Source organism: Crocodylus porosus, unplaced genomic scaffold (genome assembly GCF_001723895.1).
Source record: "Crocodylus porosus isolate Cpor-Errol unplaced genomic scaffold, CroPor_comp1, whole genome shotgun sequence".
Classification (NCBI taxonomy): Eukaryota; Metazoa; Chordata; order Crocodylia; family Crocodylidae; genus Crocodylus; species Crocodylus porosus.
In genome coordinates this window covers 28,328,112-28,353,856 of record NW_017728949.1, presented here as the reverse complement: position 1 = coordinate 28,353,856, position 25,745 = coordinate 28,328,112, and the positions used below count along the sequence as shown (strand labels likewise).

General features: G+C 44.4%; 1 protein-coding gene across 6 annotated transcripts in view; it reads left to right on the top strand.

Moving 5' to 3' along the window:
- MYO1B (myosin IB) overlaps window positions 1-25,745 on the top strand; it is a 183,936-nt gene that overhangs the window by 99,233 nt on the left and 58,958 nt on the right. For all 6 annotated transcript variants that reach the window (XM_019554102.1, XM_019554106.1, XM_019554104.1 and 3 more), the window contains 3 exons: window positions 816-920; window positions 6,806-6,852; window positions 7,910-7,973. In XM_019554102.1, coding sequence (XP_019409647.1) covers window positions 816-920; window positions 6,806-6,852; window positions 7,910-7,973 — 216 coding nt within the window. The remainder of the gene's footprint in view (window positions 1-815; window positions 921-6,805; window positions 6,853-7,909; window positions 7,974-25,745) is intronic.

Genomic DNA, 25,745 nt, shown 5'->3' with positions numbered 1-25,745 from the left:
CATCCACGCATGAGAGGAAGCTTTGCGACTGCTTGGATTTTGCTGAGTGATCCTCCCACAAGATGTCTGGGTAATTGAAGTCCCCCATGACAGCCGTGGTCCTGGAGCATGCGGCCTCAGCCAGTTCCCAGGCGAGCTCCTAGTCAAGCTCAGGACTTTGAGTGGGAGGTCTGTGGCAGACTCCCACCGTTGCATCCCCTGTGTTGTGTTCCCCACAAATTTTAACCCAGAGGATCTCTAGCTGTCCACCCTGGTCACCAATATCAGCTTGCAGGGACATGTAGCTTTCCTTAACATAGAGAGCTACACCCCTGCCCCTTTTATCTACATGATCCCTCCTGTACAGGGTATAGCCATCTATACCTGAGGTCCAGTCATGGGTGGAGTCCCACCAGGTCTCCGTTATCCCAATGACATCATAATTATTTGCATTGAGCAAATATTAAGGGATATTATCAGGTCACTAACAGATGAGAGAAATGCAGTAGAAATGGTAACCCCGTAAATGGAGAGCAAAACCATTCAAGAGTTGTTATCACCTGTGGCCTGCAGGAAAATTAGAGGGGGTCAGTTGCATTATAATGGGTTTTGAAATCAGTGTCTGTTAAATCACTGGTTCTTTGTGTCCAGTAAGCTAATGAATTTTTACTCCTAGGCCCATTTTTGTTTTTTAAATTTCTCTTGAGCGTGAGGACTACGAGGTCAGAAAGGGAGTATTTTTTTGTGGAAAATGTTCTCTTACTTATGTCCTAGTGTCTCTGTTCTTCAGGCCTGTTTCTCATTTTGACCTTTTATTTTTTGTTGCCACCTTGCAGAGGCCAGCAAACTTGTCATGTCATATGTAGCAGCTGTTTGTGGAAAAGGAGCTGAAGTTAATCAAGTAAAAGAACAACTTTTACAGTCAAATCCAGTGCTTGAAGGTAAGTGTCCAGTAATAGATATAGAAACCAATTATATTGTATTTGCCTATTTTTCAGCTGTTTTTTGACAACTGAGTTCAAGTAAATAATAAGTTAAAATACATTTATTAGGATTAAACTGTCAGTCTTGTCATACCATGGTTAATAAACTGCACCTCTCCAGGTTTTTTCCAAGAGTACCCTTTCTCAGGTCTTTGCTGTGTAACAGAGGCATGTTGGAGTAGAGTGTGGATGGGGTCCTAGGCTGAAGTCCACTCCTTGGATGGGGATGGGGATGGGGATGCAGTTTCTGGTCTTTCAGATGCGATTACCTCAGTCGTCTTGACTTAGATTAGGTACTTAAAGTTTATTTCCTTCTGTGATCCATGGTTGTAGTATCTAGAAGTCAGATTAACTTCTTAAAAGTATTTATTTGGAACAAAAGCATTTAATAGAAAAGAGATCTGAAAGCAGTAAACCTATCCATATGCATGTCTGTCATTCTGTCCTGCTTACTATTCCTTGCATCGGGCAAAAGACCTAACTCGGTTGCTTCTGTAGTGTGATAACAAGGTGTGATAACATTCATGTATTTGTCTGTTTCCCCTTGAGCACAACCTCTTCTCTTCTTTTAACTATTTACTGATTTATTTTAACCTGAGCCTCTTGCTTTAAAAAATGAGGTTTTCCATCTTTCTTGCATACACAATATGGAAACTAGAAGTTTCCCCATTCTCTTATAATTAGTTCCAAAAGCATTTTTTCTCTAGATCCATTGTATTGCTTCAATGATTGACTTTCCCACTGTTGAGTAGTAAGCTAGAACTAAGCGTTAATACAGGGAAGTCTCATAGGTAATTACACAATTACTTCCCTTCATCACCAGGCCGAATACAGAATTTGTAAAATTATGATATTTCATTGTGCGCTTAGCAATTCCATGTCTGTGAAGGAGATTCAGCAACAAGCAGAGGTGTTGTCTTTTGTTGTTTTTAAGGTGTTGCAAAGAACTGCATGCAAATGTAAGTAAAAACATTAAAGGAAGGGGAGGGAGGCATAATGCTCTGAACAGAAAAGAATAGGAAATGTGCTGAGAGAAGGTCAGAGATGTGGGAGTTGGTAACAGTTTATAATGGTAATCATTCAGGAATAAAGTTTCAGGGTGCAAAACCAAATTCTAAAGTATTTAAATGAGCACGTATGCCAGATGAGCCTGTCCTGCTGACGAATAATGTTCTACAAAAGACTGAGTGGAGGAAATACAATCTGAAGTCATTCCTGATTGACACAATCCATTTTTTATCATTTCTGTAAAGAAAAACTTGATACTTGGGCAAAATTGATGGGAGCTTTCAGGTGTTCTCTAACCAATGCCGAATGGTTCCCTGGAGACTGCTAAAATCTGCTGAGTTTCCTGAGTAGAGAGCACCAGTTGTAGGGTCTTGTCATAGGTGAGGTTTGGCTCATGCTGTTGGGCAGTGGTCCTATCAGTGTTGCTAAAATGGTGTCTGATACCAAGTGGGGTTGATGGTCCCTCTACTTCTGTGGGTCAGGTCCTATAGTTTGGGAAACTCGCTCTTAAATAAAGTAAGTAAAAATGTTAAAGTAAGTTTGGAAAGGATATTTGTGCTGCATGTTGCTGTGTTATCCAGTTCTGGGTTGCATTTCAGGAGCTGAGATGTGACACTATATCATTGCATGTTTAGCAGTGATGAAGCTCTGAGCAGGCATTTACATATATTTTTAGCTGTAAACTGCCTATGTGAGATCAGACTCTGCCTTTGTATGTAGTTCTATTTCAACTGAGCTGTAATACAATAAATAAAAGAGCAGAAATATTCTTAATCTCGATAAGTTTTCTTATGGGAGTGCTCTGTTTTTAACTATAGCTGCTTCCCTAGATTAGCATAAGAAACACTGAGCTTGGTAGAAAACTGAGGAATGTCTTTCTCCTTTCATAATGAAACATTTGTATTTGAATCTGTGCATAGTTATAAATAACTCTTTATGTTTAATAATATGCCGCTCAGAGCCATGGTTGTTGAAAAGATGATTTATTGTACTGTATAAAGTTTCTAAAACAATTCTTTCACTTATCCCTGGCCTTTGAGAGCAACCAGCTTTGCCTTTTTGGCCTGAGTTTTGATCCAGAATAGCTTCTCCATGCAGATTTTTCAAAGCAGAAAAACATGTATTTTTCCACCCACGGAAATGTCAGCTTTATGTGCACATTAAATATAAATAAAAAAAATCTCGGGATAAGTCAGTCATAGCTTTCTCTTAAGAGCATGAGAATCCCCTCTTGAGCATAAGAGGGGATAAGTCAGTCATAGCTTTCTCTTAGGAGCATGAGCATCCCCTCTTGCAAACAGCTTAAAATATGTGATTTAGGATTTTAACTTGTCCCACAATTTATTCTGAATTCACATTGTATGTTGTGGGCTGGTGGTTCAGCAACTGTGCTTAGGCCTGAGAGAGCGCTTTCCTCTATGCCTTTTATTGTCGGAAACCTGAACAGGTTTTTTAAAAAAAATAAAAATAAGCTTTTATACCAAGTTTTATGCAAACTCAGGGAACTGGTGGACAGGATCCACTGAGAGGAAAGTTGGGAGAAAAGGATTCCAAGATCACTGGCTGTACTTCAAGGAGGCCCTTTTAAGGATATGGAGGCAAGCTATCCTGATATGACAGAAGAATGGGAGATGCAACAGAAGACCAGCTTGGCTAGACTGCAATCTCTTCAACAAGTTGTAACTTAAAAAATATCTGAGAAAAAGTAGAAACTTGGTCATGTTACTAGAGAAGAGTATAAGAGTATCACATGTGCTTTGGTCTTTCTGATTTTGTCCCTACATGCACAATTTTAGATGCAACTGGCAAGGGCCATCAAAGGCAGTGAAAAAGAGCTTCTATGGGTATGTCAAAATGAAGAGAAAGACCAAAGAAACTGTCGGTCCCTTGTAGAAAGTAGAAGGCAATCCAAGTATTTAATTCTTTTTTTTTTTTTTTAACTTCAGTCTTCACAATTAGGGCAGCTGCCAGATGACAAGTGTAATTGGCAGCAAAGACAGGGAAGAGTCAAACAGAATAATGGCAGAACAGGTTAGGGAGGATTTAGAGCAGCTAGATGCATCCTAGGAGTACCGATAGAATTGGCTGAGGTAATTTCAGAGATATTAGCTATCCTTTTTGAGAACTTGTGGACGTTGGATGAAGTCCTGGATAATTAGAAAAGGAGCAATATAGTGCCCACCTTTACGAAGGGGAAGGAAGGGAGTTCTGGGGAAAAAGAGATCAGTCCGTCTAATCTCGATACGTAGAAAGATTGTGGAGCAGGTCCTCAAGAAATCTCTTGTGAAGCACCTAGAGGAGAACAAGGTGATCAGGAACAGTTGGCATGGATTCACCAAGAGCATGTCATGCCTGACCAACCCAATTTCCTTCTTTAATAAAGTGACAGAGTCAGTGAATTGTGGAGAGCAGCAGATTTTAGCAAGGCTTCTGACATTGTCGCCTGTGACATTCTCATTAACAGGCTAAGGAAATACAGACTAGACAAAAGTGATGTAGATCAGGGGTGCTAAGCCTCTGGCCTGTGGGCCAGATATTGCCTACACAGCCATCCCATCTAACCTATGGGGCTCCCCACAGGTTAGGAAATATGGTGGGGGAGCAGCGGTCATTAATATGGTCATCCTCCCCTATGGTCAAATTCATAACTCCAGGCTCTGTGGCAGGTTGAAGCTGGGCCACACTTCTTCCCTCAGGTTTGGATCGGGGTTGAGCCATGCCCCCTCCCTGCCTCAGGGCTGGACCACTCCTCTTGTGGGGCCTTGTTGGGGCTGGGCTTTGCCCTCTCTCCCTACAGGGGCCAGGCTATATCCCCTTCAACTGTGGTGCTGGGTTAACCCTCCACACCCCTCTGTGTGACCAGATGATGTCAACTGTGCCTGCCCTGGGTGCTGGATCAGGGTTACTGGCTGGATCTGGCCCATGGATGACCTGGGCACTGCCCATCTGGCCTGTGAGGGGAGAAGGTTAAACACCAGTGCTGTAGATGGAGTTGGATCATGGTGCTTAGGAAATAGTCACCAATAGCTAAATGTCTAGTTGGGAGGAGGTATCAATTGGAGTTCCCCAGGGATCTGTCCTGGGTCTGGTATTGCTTAACTTGTTAATGATTTGCATGACAGGATTGAGTGTATGCTTGGCCAATCTGTGGATGACACCAAGTTGTGTGAAGTTGCAGATAATCTGGGGGGATAAGGCTAAGATCCAGAATGTCCTGGATAGTCAGGAAAAATGGTCTGCAGTGAAGTAAATAAAATTGAGCAAGGACAAGTGCCAAGCCCTGTACTTGGGACAGAATAATTGCATTCACAAGTACGGACTGGGGAGTGAGCGGCTAGGCTGCGGTACAGCAGAGAAGGACCTCGGGGTTACATATGAATATAAGCCAATAGTGTGCTCTTGGTACAAAAACGGCTAACAGTATATTAGGTTGCATTAACAAGAGTGTCCCTTGCAAACCAAGGGAAGTGATTCTTCTGCTGTACTTGGTGCCGATGAGGTCTTAGCTAGAGTACTGGGTACAGTTTTGAGTCCTTCACATGAAGAAAGAGGTGGAAAGATTGGAAAGTCCAGTGGAGAGCAACAAATGATTAGTGGCCTGAAATGCATGACTTTTGAGGAAAGGCTTATGGTAGGGTTATTTAGTTTGGAGAAGAGAATTCCCCCAAATCCTTTAGGGGGGATTTGGTTAGAGTTTTCAAATACCTGAAGAGAGAGGAGGGAGATGGGCTTTTCTTTGTGGCTATAGAAAATAGGACTGGGAGCAGTAGCATTAAGCTGCAGCAGGAAAATTTAGATTGGAGATTAAAAGGAAGTTTCTGACTATGAAGGTAGTCAAGCATTGGAGCAGGATACCTTCAGAAGCTGTAGAATCTCCATCTGTAGCAATTTTCAAAAGCAGGTTGGACAGATACTTGACTGGAATAGTTCGTCAGGGAGCCAGACTAGATGACTTTGTGAGGTCCCTTCCAGCCCTTTTTTTCTATGATCTTATGCAAACAAAGCAGACTTAGGTTATGCTGATATAGTGGAGAAGTTTGTCTTTTCTTAGGCCTTCCTATGTAGGAAAGTTGCTTCAGTCTAACCGAAACTGTAATTTAAAGGGGTGCAAAGGACACTTAAAAATTCAGTTTAGGTTAATTTGATTAGAATTTGATTCAAGCTAAGCTGAAATAGGCCACACTTAAACTACACTAAGGGTGTTCTTAGTGGTTCAGCCAGCTAAATTTATGTAAAAATGTGATTTCCAGGAAACTAAGGCAACTTTCTAATGAAGAATAAGACTGGAGTCTCATCTACTCTGTCCTTGGCTTTGGCCAATCTCTTGTCTTTTGCGTAATGGGATATTAGTGTTCAGCCTTAGTAAGTGACAGGCTGTCTTTTTCTTGAACTTTCCCCAAAGAGAAATATGTTACATTAATATTTTATATATTTATAGTCTGTCCGGGTAGTAAAAATTTAATCTGAATTGAAGATCTGAAACATCATGGGTAGCTGTTCAGTCTACATGCAGTTCTCCTTGTCTATAATTTCACTTTGCAACATTTTCATATTTTACTCATGGCCATCCTCCCGTCCTGTCTCCTCCCCTCCATGCCCAAGAACTGTTCAGTGCGCAGTCATTATTTAGGAGCTCATCTTTCATTTGTGATATCAGGAGCCTATCCTCAGCAACTGATAGTGATATCACAAATACAGGTCTATGCATTGCTTTCCACAAGGTATGAATGGGTTTTTAAAAGCAAAACTGCTATCTGCTGTCAGTGGCTTGTTATTTAGTATTTTCACCTTCTCTACCATGTTACCTATATAGTTTTCCTTTTCTTTCCTCCCAGCTTTTGGAAATGCCAAAACTGTAAGGAATGACAACTCTTCTAGATTTGTAAGTATAAGACATTATCATAAATATACTGATAAGAGCAAAATTTTAGATGGAGATTAGTGTGTGGTGGGCTTTTGTATAGCTGCACAAATGGTAGAGGGCATGTCTAGATCATCAAAATATACTTTCTCGGACTAATTAGGAGAAAAATCAGCTGCTCAGCCACTTAGCATAATTTCTAAGGTTGTCCATGTGATTGAGTAACATGGCACTGCCTAGATTTTCTTAGAACCGTGCCAGGAATCAGATACCACATGGCCCAATGGTTACTGAGCTATCAGGCTCCCTGATTACGTTCATCCAGGATGAAGGCTGTCTCTCAAGGCCAACTCCTGCTCAGTAGGTTTTGAGAGTTCGTTTATTGCTTCTGCTCATGCTGCCCCTCCCTTTGTCTGTGTTTATGAACTGGACAGAGTGGAATGTGTTTATCTCGGGTCTTGCAGGCATGGAACAAAGTTGAACATGTGTTGGAATGCTATGGAAAGTACTTGGGATAAGGAATGATTTTTCTTTTTAATGCAAAAATCTTACAACGCATAACTGGAGCCTATTCTTTCCTTGAGTAATCCCAAAGTGCATTAATACCGCCTGTGTGCCCTGCTCCACACCTCTGAACAGTCTCCCAACCAGGAATAATTCTGTTCATATTATTATCCCAAAACAATTGTTTTCTTCTTATATTTTGGGACTGGACTCGATGATCTTCCGAGGTCCCTTCCAGCTCTAATGGCTGTAAAAATCTATGAAATCTCCTTGTGTCCCTGCAGTTGGTGTTTGGCAGTCTCAGCCATAATCAGTTTTTTTCCTAGCCATTGAAGAATCACAAAGCTTATTAAACTGAAGTGCCCAATTGCTCCCTTTGTTATTTAAGGCCCATTACCATAAATGTTTCTGTCTTAAAAGCTGTGCTTTTCTACTAGTAAATTTGAAATGCTTGCCCTGAAAGAAAGAACTTAATTTCTATGAACTTATAAAAATGACAAACCAGGTTTAAGAAGATATTGCATGATTTTGCTTTGGTAAATCCTAAAATTCCTACAATATATTGTTTTTACAGGGAAAATACATGGATATTGAATTTGATTTCAAAGGTGATCCGCTTGGAGGCGTTATAAGTAACTGTGAGTATTGCATATGGTATTAACCTAAAATGTTTCAAGGACCTTGTTCAAAGCTTAGAGAAAAAAAGAAAGAGAAATTAGTGAGGAGATAAAGTATTCAAATTTCAAGTAAACGTAACCAGTTATGTGGTAGTGACCAGAAAGTACTACTAATGTTACTTTTTTTCCTTTGGTTGGATACGGAATAGTGTATAAATAAACTGAAAATCTGTTTGAAGAAGTGGAATATGGTGTATTGTTTAAGGGACCATAGGCAAGGCTCATTTGTTGACATTCCAGATACCATTTTTTTTTTTCAGTCTACCAAACATTATTGAGAAGTTCTAAACAAGGAAAAAAAGGAGAAAAAATAAAAAGTCCTTTGTTTGTGCTGACAATGATAAGTCACTGCACAAAAGTACCATAAGTAAGATAGGAAAACATTGTGAGGTGGTCACTAATTTCATTAAACTGAAGGAAACTGTAAAAACTCTAGCACAGGCTGGGACACGCACAAAAAAAAAGCTTGCTCTTGGGGAAATACAGAAACAGTTAATTTCTGAGGCAGAGATCAGCTTATGATTTGTGAGGCTTCCACATTATCTACAAAATCCCTTCACTTGCTTTTTGAAAGGGAGAATTTGACTAAACAGTTACTTTCCTTGCTGATATTTGAATTCAGTCTTTTAAATGTTTTTTTCCTGGGGGTATTTTGTAAGCTTTCAAAGTTTTTTAAAAGGGGCCAGGATGGTAAAATGGTGTGGAGCAGAGGTGCAACAAAGGAGGGTGTGTAGTATATTGCCACTTATTTTACTTGGAGCTATTAGGATTGCTAAATCTTGTCCTTGATTATCTGCATAACTGCCTGGACACCCAACCGTGCATCTTTGCTCTTGCATTTTAATTGAGGATGTCAGGGTGTTGAATCTTTGATAAACATGTATTCTTTCAGAGTCACCCAAGGGCTGACCTTCAAACATTTAACTCTGTCTACATTGAGGAAAGGGTGTGATTGAATAGAAAGATTACCATTGATTTTAAAGAGGTCTGGCCTGTAATGCTTTATGTGCTGTGTACAGGAATAAAGCCTTCAAGGAAAATTAGCATGTAATAATAAAATGAAAATGATTATAACACCTACTTAGCTAGTAGTCAGATCTGACTTGTTTCCAACGTGAAGGTAGTTTTCTATTTGATACATACTATATATATACATATATAGTCATTACATAGCTGTATATAAGACTGAATACACAACCTTTTAATGCATGTGGCAAGTTATTAAAATAATATATCTAAAAATAAAAGCAGGAGAACTTACTTGTTATAGATAGGATATAGCAGATCTTGGGGCATGTGATAAAATATACCGTAATCAACCACTTCTCCCTTAGACTACAGAAAAATAATTTTCACAGATTTCATAGACAGGTCTGGAAGGGACTTTGCAAGATCATCAGGTCCAGCCCCCTGCCCAAGGGGCAGGAAGTCAGCGGGAGTCAAATGATCCCAGCAAGATAAGAATTTAAGTGTTGTTTTTGAAAGTATCTGGGGTATGTGCTTATGCCACCTCTGGGGGAAGTCCATTCCAGGCCCTGGGGACTCGGACAGTAAAGAAGTTTTTTCCTTATGTCCAGCCTAAAATGGTCTTCCAGGAGTTTGTGAGCGTTGGACCTTGTCTTCCCATGGGATGCCCTAGTGAACAGACTTTCTCCCAGTTCCTGATGCACACCCCTTATGTACTTACAGCTGCCACCAAGTCACACCTGAACCTATGCTTTTCCAGGCTGAAGAGTCCCATGTCTCTTAGCCTGTCTTCATAAGGCCTGCTCTCTTGTCCTCTAATTATGCGTGTGGCTTTCTGGACTCTCTCACAATTCTCCACATTATTTCTGAATTGTGGAGCCTGGAACTAGACACCGTATTCCAGCTGTGGTCTCATCAAGGCTGAGTACAGTGGGAAGATGACATCCTGGGTCTTGCTTGAGATGCATCGGCAGATGCAAGCCAGCATTTTGTTTGCTTTGCTGGCTGCAGCATTGCATTGGTGGCTCATGTTCATCTTGTGGTCAATCATGACCCCCAAGTCTCTTTTGGTTGTGGTGCTAGCGAGTGTAGCGCTGTCAAACCTATAAGTGTGGTGTAGGTTTTTCCTCTTGAGGTGGAACATCTTGCATTTCTCAGTGTTGAATACCATCAGGTTTTGACCTGCCCACTTTGTAGGCCTGTCAAGGTTGGCCTGGATTGCCAGCCTATCCTCTAGGATGACTGCACTTCCCCATAGCTTGGTGTCATCAGGGAACTTAGCTAGTCTGCTTCTGACACCAGAGTTCAGATTGTTTATAAACATATTGAAGAGTACAGGTCCGAGAATGGAGCCTTGGGGGACACCACTAGTCACCATGTGCCATGTTGATTTGGTTCCATCAACTGTCACTCTCTGGGTCCGTCCATGGAGCCAGTTCCCCAGCTATCGGATCATTAAATTTTGAGGCCTCAATTCCCCAATTTTTCCATGAGGACATCATGGGATACCAGGTCAAAGGTTTTCTTAAAGTCCAACAAAAGAAATTGTATACTATTCTGTGTTTTTGATCATAAGTTAAAATTAGTTGAACCATGTGAATTGTCAGAAAGATAAAGAGCCCATAATTAGTGGTAGTGTTTCTCACAGTTGGTGCTCATTTAGAGCTCCAAACAGTTGTTATGATGCAAGGGAGATGCTGAAATTTCTTATCTTGTAGGTAAGTAATAAAGCTTGTGTATATTTTTAATAACTTTTGGGCCAGGTAGAGACATTTCAAATAAACCGGTATAAACAGTTGGTTTATGTAACTGGTTTACATTCTAAACCTATAACAGAACAGAAGTTTGGTGCACAAAACCAATCTAAACCTCTAACAGTACAGGCAGTCCTCAGACTTATGACACAATCGGTTCCTGAACACTGCATCTTAAATTGAAACATTATGACTCGGAACCAATTTTCCCATAGGAACAGTGTTATAAATAGGGGATTGGTTCCTTTACAATGGCCAGTACTGCGTGTAGTTGGTAAGTGGTGGAAGGGGCATGGGGGGCTGGGAGGGTGGTGGCTCCCGCCGCTATGCACTACTAGTCTGGCAGCTTGACTGGTGGTTCCTGCCACTGGTCTGGGAGGGCATGGGGGGGCATGTGCCCCCACACCTGCATGGGGTGGGCTGGGCGGGGCTGGGGATACACTGGGTGGGCAGCGGGGGCTACGGTAAATTTCAGGTGCCTGCAGCCCTCCCATAACCCATGCTCTGCTGCCTGCCCCACCCCATCCTGATCCGGGGGCAAATGCATGACCTCTCACCGCCACACTACCTCCGGACAAGGGTGCGCAGTGGTGGGAGCTGTCCCTCCTCCCCACAACCCCAGGCTTTGAGGGCATGGAGGTTGCTGTGTGCCCCGTATTGGGGTGGGGTGGGCAGCAGAGCGGGAGATCCACCAGTTGAACAAGCAGTGTGCAGCAGCAGGAGCCACCGTGCCTGCCCATACCCGGCTGGGCAGCGCTTGCCCGAGCCTGGGTCCCAGCCCCAGTCCCTCCCTCACCGTGGGGAGACATTCCTTCCCTTCCCCATCTCCTTCCACCATTTGTTTTACCAGCTGCATGCAGTATCAATGGTTGTAAAGATGAAACCCACGTTGAAACGGGGTGTCAGTTTATAAAAGTTGTAAGTGATGTTCATCACAACTCAAAGTCATAAGTTGATGACTGGCTGTACAGAAGTTTGGGGCACGTAGGCTGTTTTAAAAATGGCAGAATCTGGTCTAGGTTTAGGTTAGACCAATCTGTTGAACTTTTGTACCAGATGCCCTCCTGACTGGAGTTAGGTTGCTGTCTGCTGGCATTCCAGGCTGCTTTGTGGGTCCCTGCTAGCCCCCCTTGCAGGGCAGTGCACTGGAACTCAGTCTGCTCTGTCCCCAGCCCCAACTCCAACTAGCTGTCTGAAGCAGCCAGGGTGGGGAGGGGGGAATCTTGGTACCTATGTCCCTGCATCTGCACCACAGCAGTGGCAGGACCGCGTGCAGTGCCAGGTCTTGTCACTGGGCCAGGCCACAGGGCCAGCTCCCGCCTCTACCCCCTGTGCCTGTGGGGGTGGTGAGGACCTGGCCCAGCCCCATGTGGCTCGCTAGTCCGGCTTTGCACCAGAGTGGGTCACAGGGCTCCAGAAGGTACAGCTCCTGTGCATGCCTCCTGAAGCCGTGCAACCTGCTCTGCTGCAAAGCTGGATTAGTGATTTTCAGGGATCTGGGCCAGGTCCTCACCCCGCACAGCCCTGGGAACATCCCCCTGCCACCTGGCAGAGCAGCCCCGAGGGCAGCAGGACACCACTGGACCCTGCATGTGAGGATCACGCGTTGTGCCAGGTCCTGTCACCATGGGCCCAGCTCGGCCGGGCTGCAGAGGGGTCCCAGGACCCGACTGGGCCTGGCCAGCAGTCCCTGCATGCCGCACCAGGTCCTGTTGCCATGAGACCAGCCTAGCCAGGCAGCAGGAGCAGGCCCAGAGCTAGCAGGACCTGCCAGGGCTCAGCTCATGGTCAGCCGCTGCTGTTAAAGATTAGGTGCAGGCCGTGGGCGGGGGGGAGGGAGGAGCTAGGGGCCTTCAGGGTGGAGCTGGGACCCTGGGGGTGGTGCCCTCCAGGGTGCCTGGGACTCTGGGCATGAGGGCTGGAGCCCTGTGGCGGATAGGGGCTGTGGCCCTCCAAGGAGGAACTGGGACCCTGGGCAGGGGGTCATTTTATGTGATGGGGGGGCTGCACCCTGAGGAGGCCAAGGGACCCACCACTCCTGAGCAGTCCCCCCACAAGGCCACCCACATCCACAGTCCTCCCAGCAATTGCTCCACTCCTACCCACAGGCCAACCCACATCCCTCCACACACACCCACCTGCCTTCTCCCACAACCCTTCTCACCCCCTTTCTGCAAACACCACATCCCCTCATCACGCACCTATCATGTGTGAAGAAAACCAAAAGCACAGATTAACACACAGGTATTTAGAATGTATTTTTTCATGATGATAGAGACACTGGTAGGCTTCCAAATTGCTTTAACGTTGTAAATATACCAATAAAGCATTACCCAACTTATCACTGTCTTTCTCGGCCTGTCTGTCTCTCTCTATGAGTGTGTGTGTGTGTACAGTGGTTTTTTGTTTTAACTGTGGAAGAACATGGATTTTGGGGTATTTTTAAAAATGGGTTTGGGATGCTGCTGCAGCAGTCCAGTTGGCACAAGGTATAGTGTCCCCAGGTATCAATTGGCTGGCCCCAGAAGCTCCTGAGAGCAAGTAGCCCTGAGCTGCTTGCCAGGGTAGGTTTTGTACGGATGGGGCCAGGACAGAGCAGCTTTTTATACTGCTGGGGACAGCACCAGTGCAGATCTGGGCGGAGCCAGACAGGGTTATTTTGCCCCAAGTGGCACAATTTGCTCCACAAGAAAGTGCATATCTGAGCACGTGCAGTGAGGCAAATAGCCCCGGATCATATTTGTACTGCTTCTATTTGAGCTGCTGCAAGCGCATGTGCTTGCATGTGTGGATGTGCCCAGAGGGTGCATCCACACATGCAGGCACGTGCACTTACAGCAGCACAAATTTGAGCCAGGGATTTTTGCTTCAGTGCACATGCCTGGACATATACTTTGGTGTGGGGTAAGTTGTGCCACTTGGGGTAAAATAACCCTGCCCAGCTCCTCCCAGATCTACATCCAGGGGGAGCTAGAGCCCAGGGCCAACACTCAGTAGTATAAAAATCCATATGCTGCCCCAGCAGCCATATGCTGGCCCCAGCAGTATAAAAATCTGGCTTGGTGAGCAGCTGAGAGCTACTTGTCCTCAGGAACTTCTGAGGCCTGGCCGCTTGGTATCTGGGGACAGTACCCCTTGTGCCAGCTGGACTGGTGAAGCAGCTCTAACCTGGAGTGGCCCCTGCGCCGTCTACCCACTGCAGAAGTCTGGCAGTGCTGCTGCCTGGTTGTGACCTGCTGTCACCTGCAACAGCATCTGCTCCCTTGGACCTGTGGCCCCAAGGCTGCCCCCTTGCCAGACCCAGATGGGATCCCCCTGCTTTGCCATCTGTGCAGCTGTTGCCCAGAAGATGTGCTCCTTATGATGGCCTGCTTTGAACTATGAACATATGTCCTCTTGGTCCCAAATGGCCACCTCATCTGCCCTCCAGCTGGGTCCCTGGTGCTGGCCCTGGACATGCTTCTCTGCATGGGTCTTGCCACTTGTCCCACCAGCAGAGATCCTGGTGTTCCATGTTTACGAATTGCAAATACTGTGATAAGAAACCCAAATTCTCTCATTAAAATACCCAAAATAGTGTTCTTCTGCTATTAAAATGAAATGCCACCATATATAGAGAGATCAGCTGGGCAATATTTTATAGATATATTTACAAGTGTAAAGCAATTTGGAGGGTGGAGTTGGGGGATTTTGTGGGTGGGGGTGAGGTTTGTGGGGGGTATGGAGCTTGTGTGGGGGTTTGGAGTTTGTGCCTGGGTATGTGGGTGAGGGGTGCCTGGGGATGTGGATGTTGTGGGTGGATTGTGTGGGGGACTGTAGGTATGGGGGGTGCTACTTAGGAAGGGTGGGTCCCTTGCTCTCCCATGGGGTGCAGCTCCCACTTCCTGCACAACACACAGACAGCCCCCCCTACAGGGCCACAGCTTCCCCTCACAGGGCCCACAGCCCCCTCCCCACAGGGCCTACAGCTCACCCCTGCAACAACAGCAGTTGTGGGGCACTCAGGGCCCTCTGTGTCCAGACCTGCCATGGCACGGCGCGGCACGGCACGGACTCGATTGCCTCATAACCAGTGCTGCCCATGCCGCCTGTTGTGGAACCAGTCCAGCTCTCATTGGCACAGTTTGGCATGGTGCAGGGCCATGCAGATTCAGGCAGCACTGGGACTCCTTGGGGTGTCACCTGGGGACTGTGTATCATGCTGGGACAGGTCCTGCTTCAACGGGCCCTGCACGCTGTTGAGCTGGGCTGGTTCCATGGAGGCAGGACCCGGGCCAGCACAACACATGGTTCCTGCGAATGGGGCTGGATTCCAGGTGACTGTCCAAGCGGCCCTGGTGCTGCCTGAAACTACACAGCCCTGTGTCACACTGGCCCCGCAACAGGCAGCATAGGCAGTGACAGTTCTGAGGTGACTGGGGCTGTGCTGCACCGTGGGGGGTCTGGATGTAGGGGCCTTGAGTGCCCCACAGCTGCTGCTGCTGTGGGGGCTGGGGCACTGCAAAGGGCAAGGGGGCCTGGGCTCTGTGAAATGTCATTTAATAGGTCAGACCTTATGACCTTGTCTTTATGTTCTTTGTGCTGCGACTACTACACTGCAGGCCTGGCCCATTATTAGGGCTGTGGCAATACAAATAATATCAAAATTACCTGCAGATAGTTAATTACATTTTGGCAATATATTTTTTTTCACTGATGGGAAGTAGCACAAACATACTTCATATCTACATAGTCTATCATTTTAAAATAACTTAGGGTTAAAGGCTGGAGATATTAAAAAGGTGTGTGTACGTGTTACTGGGACATGCAGTTAATGCTTCTTGGGAATGATCAAGTAACAGCAATTTCTGCCTAATTTTGATATTATTTGTATTGCCACAGCCCTAATCATGGGCCAGGCCTGCAGTGTACTAGTTGCAGCACAAAGAACATAAAGATAATTTCAGAAGGATTGACCTATTAAATGACATTTCACTTGTTAATGTTAGGGTGGGCTTCCCCTAACGAAAATTATATTGCATCTTAACTCCACCCTGACTTAATGATAAACTACAAAGTAGCTATGGAGCTATATACAGTATATATAATGCCTGGTTTACAAAAGTATTTCTTAATCAACAGCATGTACTTAGCATCCAAATAATAGGTTATAGCTATAATTAAGAATAAAACATCTATTTCTACCTTCTTCAAAAGCGGCGTGAAAAAGACCCGTGAATTTTATCCAAAATATCACGTTTTAGGTTAGCAAAGCAATGGCAGTGATTTTTGCTATCACATATGTTTGGGTTTTTGCCTTTTAAGAAAGAGATGTAACTATACATTTGGTAAAGAATCACTAGAGTAAAAGCAACAAGCTTTAGTTCATGTTATAATAACTGTTTGGAGTTTTCATTGGTCAAGGCAATGTTACTTGAGTTTCCTATGACTAGATATTTAAGAGATTTTTCTTTGTTTTAAAATTTTATCTTTTTCCAATTTTATTCTGAGTGGCTTTTTAGCTGACACAATCACTTTTTGATAGTATAAGACTTGGTTAAGTAGGAAAAGAGGGTTTTTTTTTTTTTTTTTAATTTAAGCCAACACAATTGAACACCATTTCAAATGTAAGTCGGCACCTAACATAGACAAGATTTAGCACCTTCAAAAGTGTGTGCAAGATTTCCTAGTCTATGGAAACTATCTAAATTTTACCATTTACTTTGTGATTTGATTAGTGATCATTCCATTCAAAGGAAGTGGTTCCAAACCTGGGTGTGCTTAATATAAGAAGGTGCTGTTGGGAAGCCATTGTTGTGTTCTCCCCTTTGTTTAGATGACCAAAAAGAGAATCAAAGAATGGAAAAATATAGTTGGTCAAGAAAATGGGAGTTTAGTTATAAGGTGTCATGCTCCAGCTGGACTCTGCCAGCTTTGCCTAGCAACAGATGCCACCAAGCACTCTCTTTCCTCACAGTTTGGAAAGCCCCTATTTGGTTTGCTACATGGCCCCTGGCCATGTGCTGGGAAAACCCCGTCCCCTGGGGAAAAAAACCCACAAACGTTTTGGCGGGAAAATTTGACCAATCAGGGTTTGAGGTTGGGCTTGTCGTCTAGCCTATAAAGACTGGGGCGGAGTTTTCCACCCGGGGCGGATGCCAGAGAGAGAGCGCGCAGACGCCAGAGCATCCATCGCTCGGTCAGCTAGCAAGGGCAGAAGCCGGAGGTTCCACAGCTCAGTGGGAAGGCCTGACCAGCTTCCCACGGCTTCTCCGGCCTCCGGAGCAACTGTTTACCGATTGGTTCATTTTGATTCCCAGGAGGTCCATCGTTTTGTAGTTTTCGCCCCTCACCTGACCCGAGATCCTTTGTTTTGTTTTACATCTGTCCCTTACCCGAACCGGGACAGATCGTTTTGTTTTCTCGTATCCATCATTTGTCTGTTGTTCGTTCGTCCCCCTCCTGAGCCAGGACAGAACGCGCAGCCACATTCAACACCGGTGGTGTGTAAATAATCGGATCCATCGGTTTTGTTTTTGTTCATTCGTCCCTTATTCGGACCGGGACGGACCCAAGTGTAACTGCCTGCACAGCCACATTTACATCAGTGGTGCGCAAGCAAGAAATCAACTAAATAAATAAAAGAAATTTTTTTCTGGAACCGCTGTGAGTCTGCCTCTCCCTCTCGCAACTTAACATCAGGGGATAGAACCCACCGGGGCTATAGCCACAGCCTGGCTCGCACCCCGCACATAAGGGTTTTCTGTTGTTTTGTGGTTGGAATGTGTCTTGTGATTTGGCCTGGGTAGTAAAGAAGATCCCCACGGTAGGCTGGCTGAAAAGGAAGTGACTAAAAATAGCTTCTTTTGGATCATTTGGAATGTACTTGGCTATTATCTATAATTCTTGCTTGTGGTGTTCACTCATTCCTTTCCCAACTGTTAATTCAATTTGTTGTGTATGTAGAGAAATGGAACAGTCCTGAATATTTCCAAGTCAATGAATCATAAAGGTAATGTGATCAGAAAGCCATGGGTGACTAGTGCCTCCCAAGTCTGGGGGGGCACCAGATTGCCAACTTCGGGGGGTGGGGAGCACCAGCACCCAATTGCTGAGCCAGCGGCTAAACTGGAAGTACACATCCGCCGGCACTTCTGGTTTTGCGGCTGGTGCTTGAAGGGGGTGCACGTGCACCCGCATGCATTGCCAATGCAGGAAGCTCACCAAATGTACTGCACAGTAACATTATTATCCATATTTTAGTAAAAGTTGTTTCATAAGGTGCAGACAGAAGTGCAGCTCTCAGCTGTAACTCAGAACCATTTCTGCAAACTGTTCTGAGTTAGTGTTATCCCAGACCAAACAGAAGTTCACTGTTGGCTCCAGGGGGCAGGAGAATATAGCTATGGCTGGGAGCAGGCAGCCAGGTTCCCATAGCAATGGCCAGGCTCTCTGCCAGTGCTGGCTGTTTTCAGAATAGGAGGAGGGAAAGGCAGTGGAGAGAGCTCATTCTTGGGGTTCCCCAGCCAGTGTTGAAGGGTGGGTGAATTGGGCATACCCCCCACCTTAGGGGGCCTCCAATATACCTGGCCCACCCTCTGGGGGGGGTGCATGGCTGAAACCCCCCCCAGACTGAACTCCCTCTACTCCCTTTCCTCCCTCCCATTCTGAAAACAGTGACAGACTGAGAGCTCAGCAGACACAAGTTACAGAAGATGCTACATTTTGAAATGTCTTTATCTGATAACTTATGCAATGAGGGGTCAGATTTCTACCCAATCAGCCATGAGAGGGTTAAACTGGTGATTATTGGTGGTGCTGACTTCATTTTATATGTTAGGTCGATTTCTTAAAATGCTGACAGAACAAGAAACAAATCCTAACAACATGCTGTTTTGGATGTTTTGGATCTTTTTTTTTGTCAGCCTGATTGCAGTGTATGCAGGACAAGAAAGCACAGCAGAACAAACTCAGCTTTAAACAAGATCAGTAATGATGGCTCCTTTGTTGCAATAAGTACCAGGTTTGCTAGGTATAAAACTTTACTGAACTTTTTTCTTATAATGATCTAGGCTGACAGCATAGTGAATATTGGATTTTGGAAATCAGATAACTGATTAAATTTCTTGCCAGAAGAAAAAGGTAAAAACCCACAACTTGAAAGAAAAATGAGAAAATCATCCTTCCAACAGAATTCTGTTAACATATGCTCAGGGCGCTGTTTACACTAGAGCCTCTGAAGGCATGCATATAATTAGAAGAAGGTAAGTATGAAGTATTTTACCAGAGCTCCACAGCTGAGATTTTATAAGAATATTGGAATACATTTGTAACAAACTTAATACTTCTCAAGACATTCCCAAGGTGCTTCACAGACTATGACTATTTCAAGAATGGTTCCACAACACAGCTGCTTTGGGAAGAGCATTCAGCCACTGTAGGGACTGCAGAAAAAGATTATATGAAATATAATACTGGTAATAAGATATAAGAAAAATATGAAAGAAGACTGAAATTGCCTCCCAGTCTTTTATAATGAACAGAAATATACTCTTACAGTAGAACCCAGATTGTTTTGCATAGGGATGATTAAAAACCTATTTAATTCATAGTAGATTGTTGATTCAAGGATGGGCTGCTCAGCTAATTACTCTGACTGTTACTTCAAGAGTTTCCACTTCTCCACTCAGCTGGAGTTCATCAGCAGTCCCACGCAGGTGACTGGAGAAGCAGCCCCCTTTAAAATAAAGGCTGAAACACATCCTGAGCTCCTCAGTAGTTCTTTGCATCTATTTACCGTGGCTGTGTTTGTATTACTAGCTATTCTCAAACCATCATCTTTGAAGGGAGCTAATGAACCTAACTCTAAGAAGAATCCTGGTGGATCCGTGTAATATCATAGGAGGGATGGCTGTTAACTTACCTATGAGAGCTTTTTCTTTCATGCTTCACATTTTTAATATTAATTTGATCAGCCGTGTTTTTAGCAGTTACGACTTAAAAAGCAGGAAGGACTCAAATCAGCAGTGAAGACAGGTTTATTACAAAAGAGATCAGGGGGTGTCTTTACATGTGCTCCAGGGTGGGGGTACAGGGAGTGGTGCTTTAGCTAGAGTGGCTCTTGGGAGCTGCTGTAATTAAAGCACTCACAGCATCTCATGTATTCAGCATCCCACACTTCATAATGGCAGTGGGGGAATGCTTTAACTAATCTCGTTCTACGAACTTTAGTTTAAGTGTCCCTACTGCCATTTTGAAGCACAGGGACACTGAATACACATGACACAGAGGGTGCAGGAGTTAACCTGAGTGTGCTCTGACACATACTAATTAGTATGCATTGGAGCAGGCATGAGGCATGTGTATAGGTGTCCTTGAAGTTCTGTATTAGTAGAGCAGTTCATGAAGAGGCGGCCAAGAGGGAGGCCATAGACATAATACACAGCCAGAATATAGTTTGATCACTAAGAGATTTACGTGCATGACAAACTAGTGAATAACTGCAAGTTGTGGGTGGAGAGTGTAAAAATAAGCATCTTTGAGTAGAAAACAGCAGGAAAGAAGGGACTTAAGTACTTGTCTCACTAGGCACTTGCGAGTTGTGCCAGATGACCAGTGTGCTTTAATTCAGCCATGTGGTTAACTACTTTGCTGATTCCAAATGAGATTACATTTTATTTAAAGAGAATAACAGTAAAAATTCAAAAGTCTTGTGTCGGTTAAATTAAAAAACTACTCGTAAAATAATACTTGTACATTTTCAATGTTGTTGAGCTATCAAGTCTCAGATTTGCCTGAGCTGAATAAATATATCATGAATCCATTAAAATAGTTTTAAAATGTTTAGACAGAAATTTAAAATGTTCTTAGTGTATTTTGATTACAGTAAAAATAGTAATTTTTTGTTTTCTCTTTTTTTCAAATTTAAGTTAATACAGTCTTTATTTAGCAGTGGAAATGTCTGTTCTTCAGCTATGGGTTGTGCCAAATCATCAATTCCTGACAGTTCTTACAACTTTTAAATGTTACAATATATTTTTAATATATACATCAATAATCAATACTGATTACCTGAAATGTAGCTTTATCTGTGTAAACCAGTGGTTCCCAACCTTTTTTTGCTGTGGCCCTAAACTGGCCACCACCAGGAGCTCCTGACCTAGCGCCATAGGGGCTGCTGGGAGCAGAGTGCAGTGGCAGTGGTGGCCTGGGGGCAGGGGTGGGGGAACGGCCATTGCTCCTTTTGAGCGTGGCAGTCCCACCCCACCTGCCTGCCCACCCAACGCTCCCAGGCCATGTGTGTGACTGTACATGTGTGTGCGGGCCCTTTGTGACCCTACTGAGGACCCTCCACGACCCTGAGATTTTGGTCGAGTCCTGAGGTTGTGAACCAATGATGTAAACCAATTGTAAGAGGTGTGCTGTAATTTACTGTGGCTCTAATGATCCAAATTTATAAATTTCTTAACTTAAAGCACACTAGATACCAAAACATGCCAAACGTGCCTGCCTTAGTGGCTGTGAATGTTTAGGATTTCCCAGGTATTTATGTCCTTGAAGTGAATTAACTTGATACAGATATGGTCAATTTCTTGTTGCATTAAATCATGTAGGTTATTGTCTTTTGTGGTATATGATTAAACTAAGACATTATTTAGAGAAGACAAATAATTGAAATTTATATTTATAATAAATTTATAGTTTATAGCCCCTGTTGGTAAATGTTTTTTTCAAACACTCTTGAAAATAAAATATGACAATTGCTGTGGAAATAAAGCCACATTTGGAAACAGTAGAAGGAAGCTTTAGGGTTATTATGATATAAAAATGCAGGTGGTTTCCTGAAAAAACAACAACCCCGAAATCCCAAGTCTGCACAAAAAGCAATGGGATATCAGAATTTAAAGTGGAAATCTTTCCAATGTTGCCTACAACCTTTCAAGTGCTGAATTTGCTGTATGCTTTGTTTTATTATGTGTGCGCTCTGTTTATGGTACATCATAAGTTGAAAGATTAATATGGGTTGAACCAGAAGATAGTTAATTGGAGAATACAGTAATAAATACACTTTTGTGTCCTGATGTTTAGCCATATTTTATTAGAAAGGTCTTTTAATCCCCGCACATGGTTTTCCTGCTTTTTAATACAATATAAGTCTTCTCTTTAGATTCATGCCACATTTGCAAATGTTTATTCCAAGATAATTACAACAGGCAGTGCTGGAACAAAACGCTGCTTGTAACTAACTAAAATATTGATAAGTTCTATTGTATTACTATCTGTTCCTGTGTTCAACAAGAACACTAATGGCCAGGTATTCCTCCTAGAAGCTGAGCTGGGTGCCAGGAAATGCTCAGAGATGCGAAGGAGGAGAGGCTCTTCATCCAAAGGCTGAGAGAAGGGGGAGAAGATATAGCTGCTTTGCAGCTGCTGTCTAGACTAAGGGTTGAAGTAGGGTCTGTGTCATTAGCGATTCCTTCCAAGAGACGGAGGGTAGGACTTTGTGCAATATTCATGCTATATTGGATTCCTTTTCTAATGCTGTTCTACAGCTCCCTGCATGGCACCCCAGAGGAAGCGTATGCAGTGGCAGGTGGCGTTAATTTTGCTCAGTTCTGTAGCAAATAATTGTGTATGTTGATAGGATTTACTGATGCATAGAAAATGCAAGTGCAGTTTTAGAACACTAGTGGTTTTCTTTTTTCTTTGTATTGCTAGTGTCCTGAATTAATTCAAGGAAACAAAAGTTAAAAAATGGTGAGAAGTAGCTTCAGCTACTTCTGGATCTAATCAAACCTCCCTAAACTTCCTGAGCTAATGACAACCAACTCTTTACAATAAAAATATAAAATGAAAGTTGATAGAAGCACTGGTTTTTATGCGTTGGAGCTTCCCCCTAACTAGGTTGGGGACAAGGATACTGAGCAGAGAAATGCATTTTAGCTAACTTAAACCCCCAGCATTTCACTAGTATAATTTTTGGTTAATGGCATCCTTCTGAAAATATGGTGTTAGAGCTGCTGATAATCTCACTGCCACTGCTGTGTAATCGGAGCCATCTGTAGGATAAAGCAAATCAGGGTGAGCACCCCCGGGCTCTGTGCTTTGTGGGGGCCCCATGGAGCCGGGCAGAGCAGCCGCGAACCCTCCCACAGGGCTTGACTGGAGCTGGTGACTCAGGCCCGTGCTGCGGAAGAAGCACAGAGACCTCCCTTTGCGGGGGTACCATGGCCCCGCACAGTGTTATGGGGGCCCCGCACAGGCTGATCTGCCCCTAGGGTCGGCTCTGTGTGTAATAACATGAGATGGAATTTTCGCACCAAGTTTCTAAATCATATCCAAATCTCCCTTTGCAATTGATAAAGAACTCTCGTCTATCTACAGAATTTCCTTATCTGGAGAGAAATATTAGGAAGTAGCTTATTCTGATGGTGCAAGTGCATGACCCTATAACTATCAAATAATTTGATCTACATTTTACTCTGCAGTAAAACACGCTCTGTGGTACGGAGCAGGTATATTACCTACTTTCCCAAGCTAGTTTCTCATAGTAGACACTTGACCATAGATAGGTAGTGGGGGAATTAGTTTGCATTGAGCAAATAGCTGTCTCCCAAGGAAATTGATTATGGAAACTTGCACTGTGACTAAATACAGACAGTCAAAATGCCTGGGGCAGAATCAGTTCAAGCTAGGTAGCTTCCTCAGCCCAGGCAGCTCTGTGGAGTGAGGGGAAGTCTCCCCCTCTCCTTCCCAGCTGCTGATTGCTTCAGGGGCTGCCACAGGAGGGAGGGAGAAGTCCTCTGAGTGGGATGCCTGCCCATGTAGCCCAGCATGGGAGCACTGGGGAGCCCCTGCCTGGTGGGGCTTCCCCCTACCCCAACCCATGGCAGCCCCAGGGAGCTGAAGGGAATTCTTACCCTCCTAAACACAACAGCTGCAGCTGTTTGCTTTAGACACTGGGAGTCTCAGAGAGCTGAGGGAAATTCACCCTTTCCCCATGCAACTGGTTTTGCCTCGGACTCACAGCATCTGTGGCAAAACCTGCAGCAGAGGAGCAGGAGAATTTCCCTCTGCCCTGGGCCCTCCCTGAGATTCCTAAGGCAAGCAGCTGTGGGGTTTGGGAGGGGAAGAATTCCCCTCAGCTCCCTGGGCCTGTCCCAGGCCAGGGGTCCTTGGATTGGGGTTGGAGGAAGCCCCCATGCTGGGCTGCATGGGCAGGCACCCGGCCTGGAGGACTGCTTCTCCCTCCCTCTGTGGCAGTGGCTGAAGCACTCAGCAGCTGGGAAGGAGGAGGGGAATTCCCCATGGTTACCTAGGGTTGCATCCATCTGGCTAGGGGACCCCCTGAGGCAGGACCTCCCTGGTTCCCACACCCCTGGGGCCTTGGGAACTCCTCTCTCCTTCCTGTGGCAGCAGCTAAAGCAAGCAGTTGTGCCGGGGGGGCGGGGAGGAGAATTGGCTCCCGGGGCTGAGCTGCTGAGGGTCAAAAAGCCCCCCACCACAGGGGCTTTCCCTCCCCACCCCCCAAGGCACTGTTTAGATCTGGGCTAGGAGGGTCTGGGGGTCTGTTTCCCTCCCTCTTCCTCCCCCCCCATGGGCTGATGGGTGCAGGCTAGGGAGCAGAGGGGCAGAGCAGCCCCTGCCCCACTGGAACAGATGACATAGCCCAGAGCTGCAAAGCATCCTGGGATGCTGGGGGACTATGAGTTAACTTGAACCAGTAAGGGATCTGGGACAGAAGTTCCATAAACTGGTTTTACCTAAATCAGTTAAATCTGACACTATATCCAACCAGGTTTATCTTAAACCAATTTTGACCATTTTGAAAGAGGTTTATGTGCACTGAACGTCTGTTCTGTTACAGGTTTAAACCCGTTCCAATCACTTAAACCAGTTTGTGTAAATTCTGTCCCTAGGCAAAATAGAGTGTATAATGGGACTTTGCCATGTGGTACCTTTACTACGGATTTTTCAAGGGATAACTTTACCCTCGATTAGAGCAGTTTACAACATGGTACGACTGTGCATTGTGCATCGGTTTCACTTTTACTATATTGTAAAATCAGTTGACTACCTAGGAAGTATGTCATGTGTTTTTCTGTTTATTTTAAAAGGATCTCAAAACTGCTCGGGTCTAGGAGTGCAAGATTTCTTTTCTGGCAGTTTTTCTTTTTTCTGTCAGAAAACTTATATATTGACTGGGAATGTGGTGCCCCTTTTTCCATTCCAGCACAGATGGGGTGTGATTTTTTTTTTTTTTTTTTAATGTAACTGATTCTTATTGTGACTAAAGAAAACATATCTAATTTTCATTGTTATCACCTTTCCTCAATGTTTAGTGAGCCTACAAGATGCAAAAAGAGACTCTTAAAGCATTAGGAAATGAATGCCTGATGTTACCTAACCATGTAGCTTTTAATGTAGCAAGGAATTTTGAATTGCTTTTGTTTGGCTTTATTCTCTGAGGCTTTGACCTTTTAACTTGTGACTCTTAAGTACTGAGTTAAATAATCGCAAAACTTGACTTTGTTTACAAATAGCTAGGTGATTTGGAGTTAGCCTGAAAATAACTTTGTCTCGTTCAGTAGCTTAGTATCTTTTAAAAAGCTCTGATATGGTACAGTTGGTACAGAATGTGTACATGTCTGTTGAGGTGCCTATTCATGCCAGGATGTACGCAGATAGAACAGCATATCTGTCTTCACTGTCTTCAATGGCTGCTTGCTGGCTTTGAAACCCCCCCCACAACCTTATCAGAAGAAGCAGCATGCTTCTTCAACCCAGCTCCGCAGCATCTGTACAGATCAGGGGCTTCAGCAGGGCATTCTGGCACTTGTATCTAAAGCTGAGTCAAGCAGCTATTACATAAGTGCCAAAAAAGCCCCACTAAAGCTTCCAATCTATATAGACATTGGATGAGTTGCCTCCAACTAATGCATTGCCTCCTCCAGGCATGCACCTGGGCCCAGTGGGAGAGTGCATCAAGTTTCAAGTAAAGCACCGGATTTTTGTGTGTGTGTGTGTGTGTGTG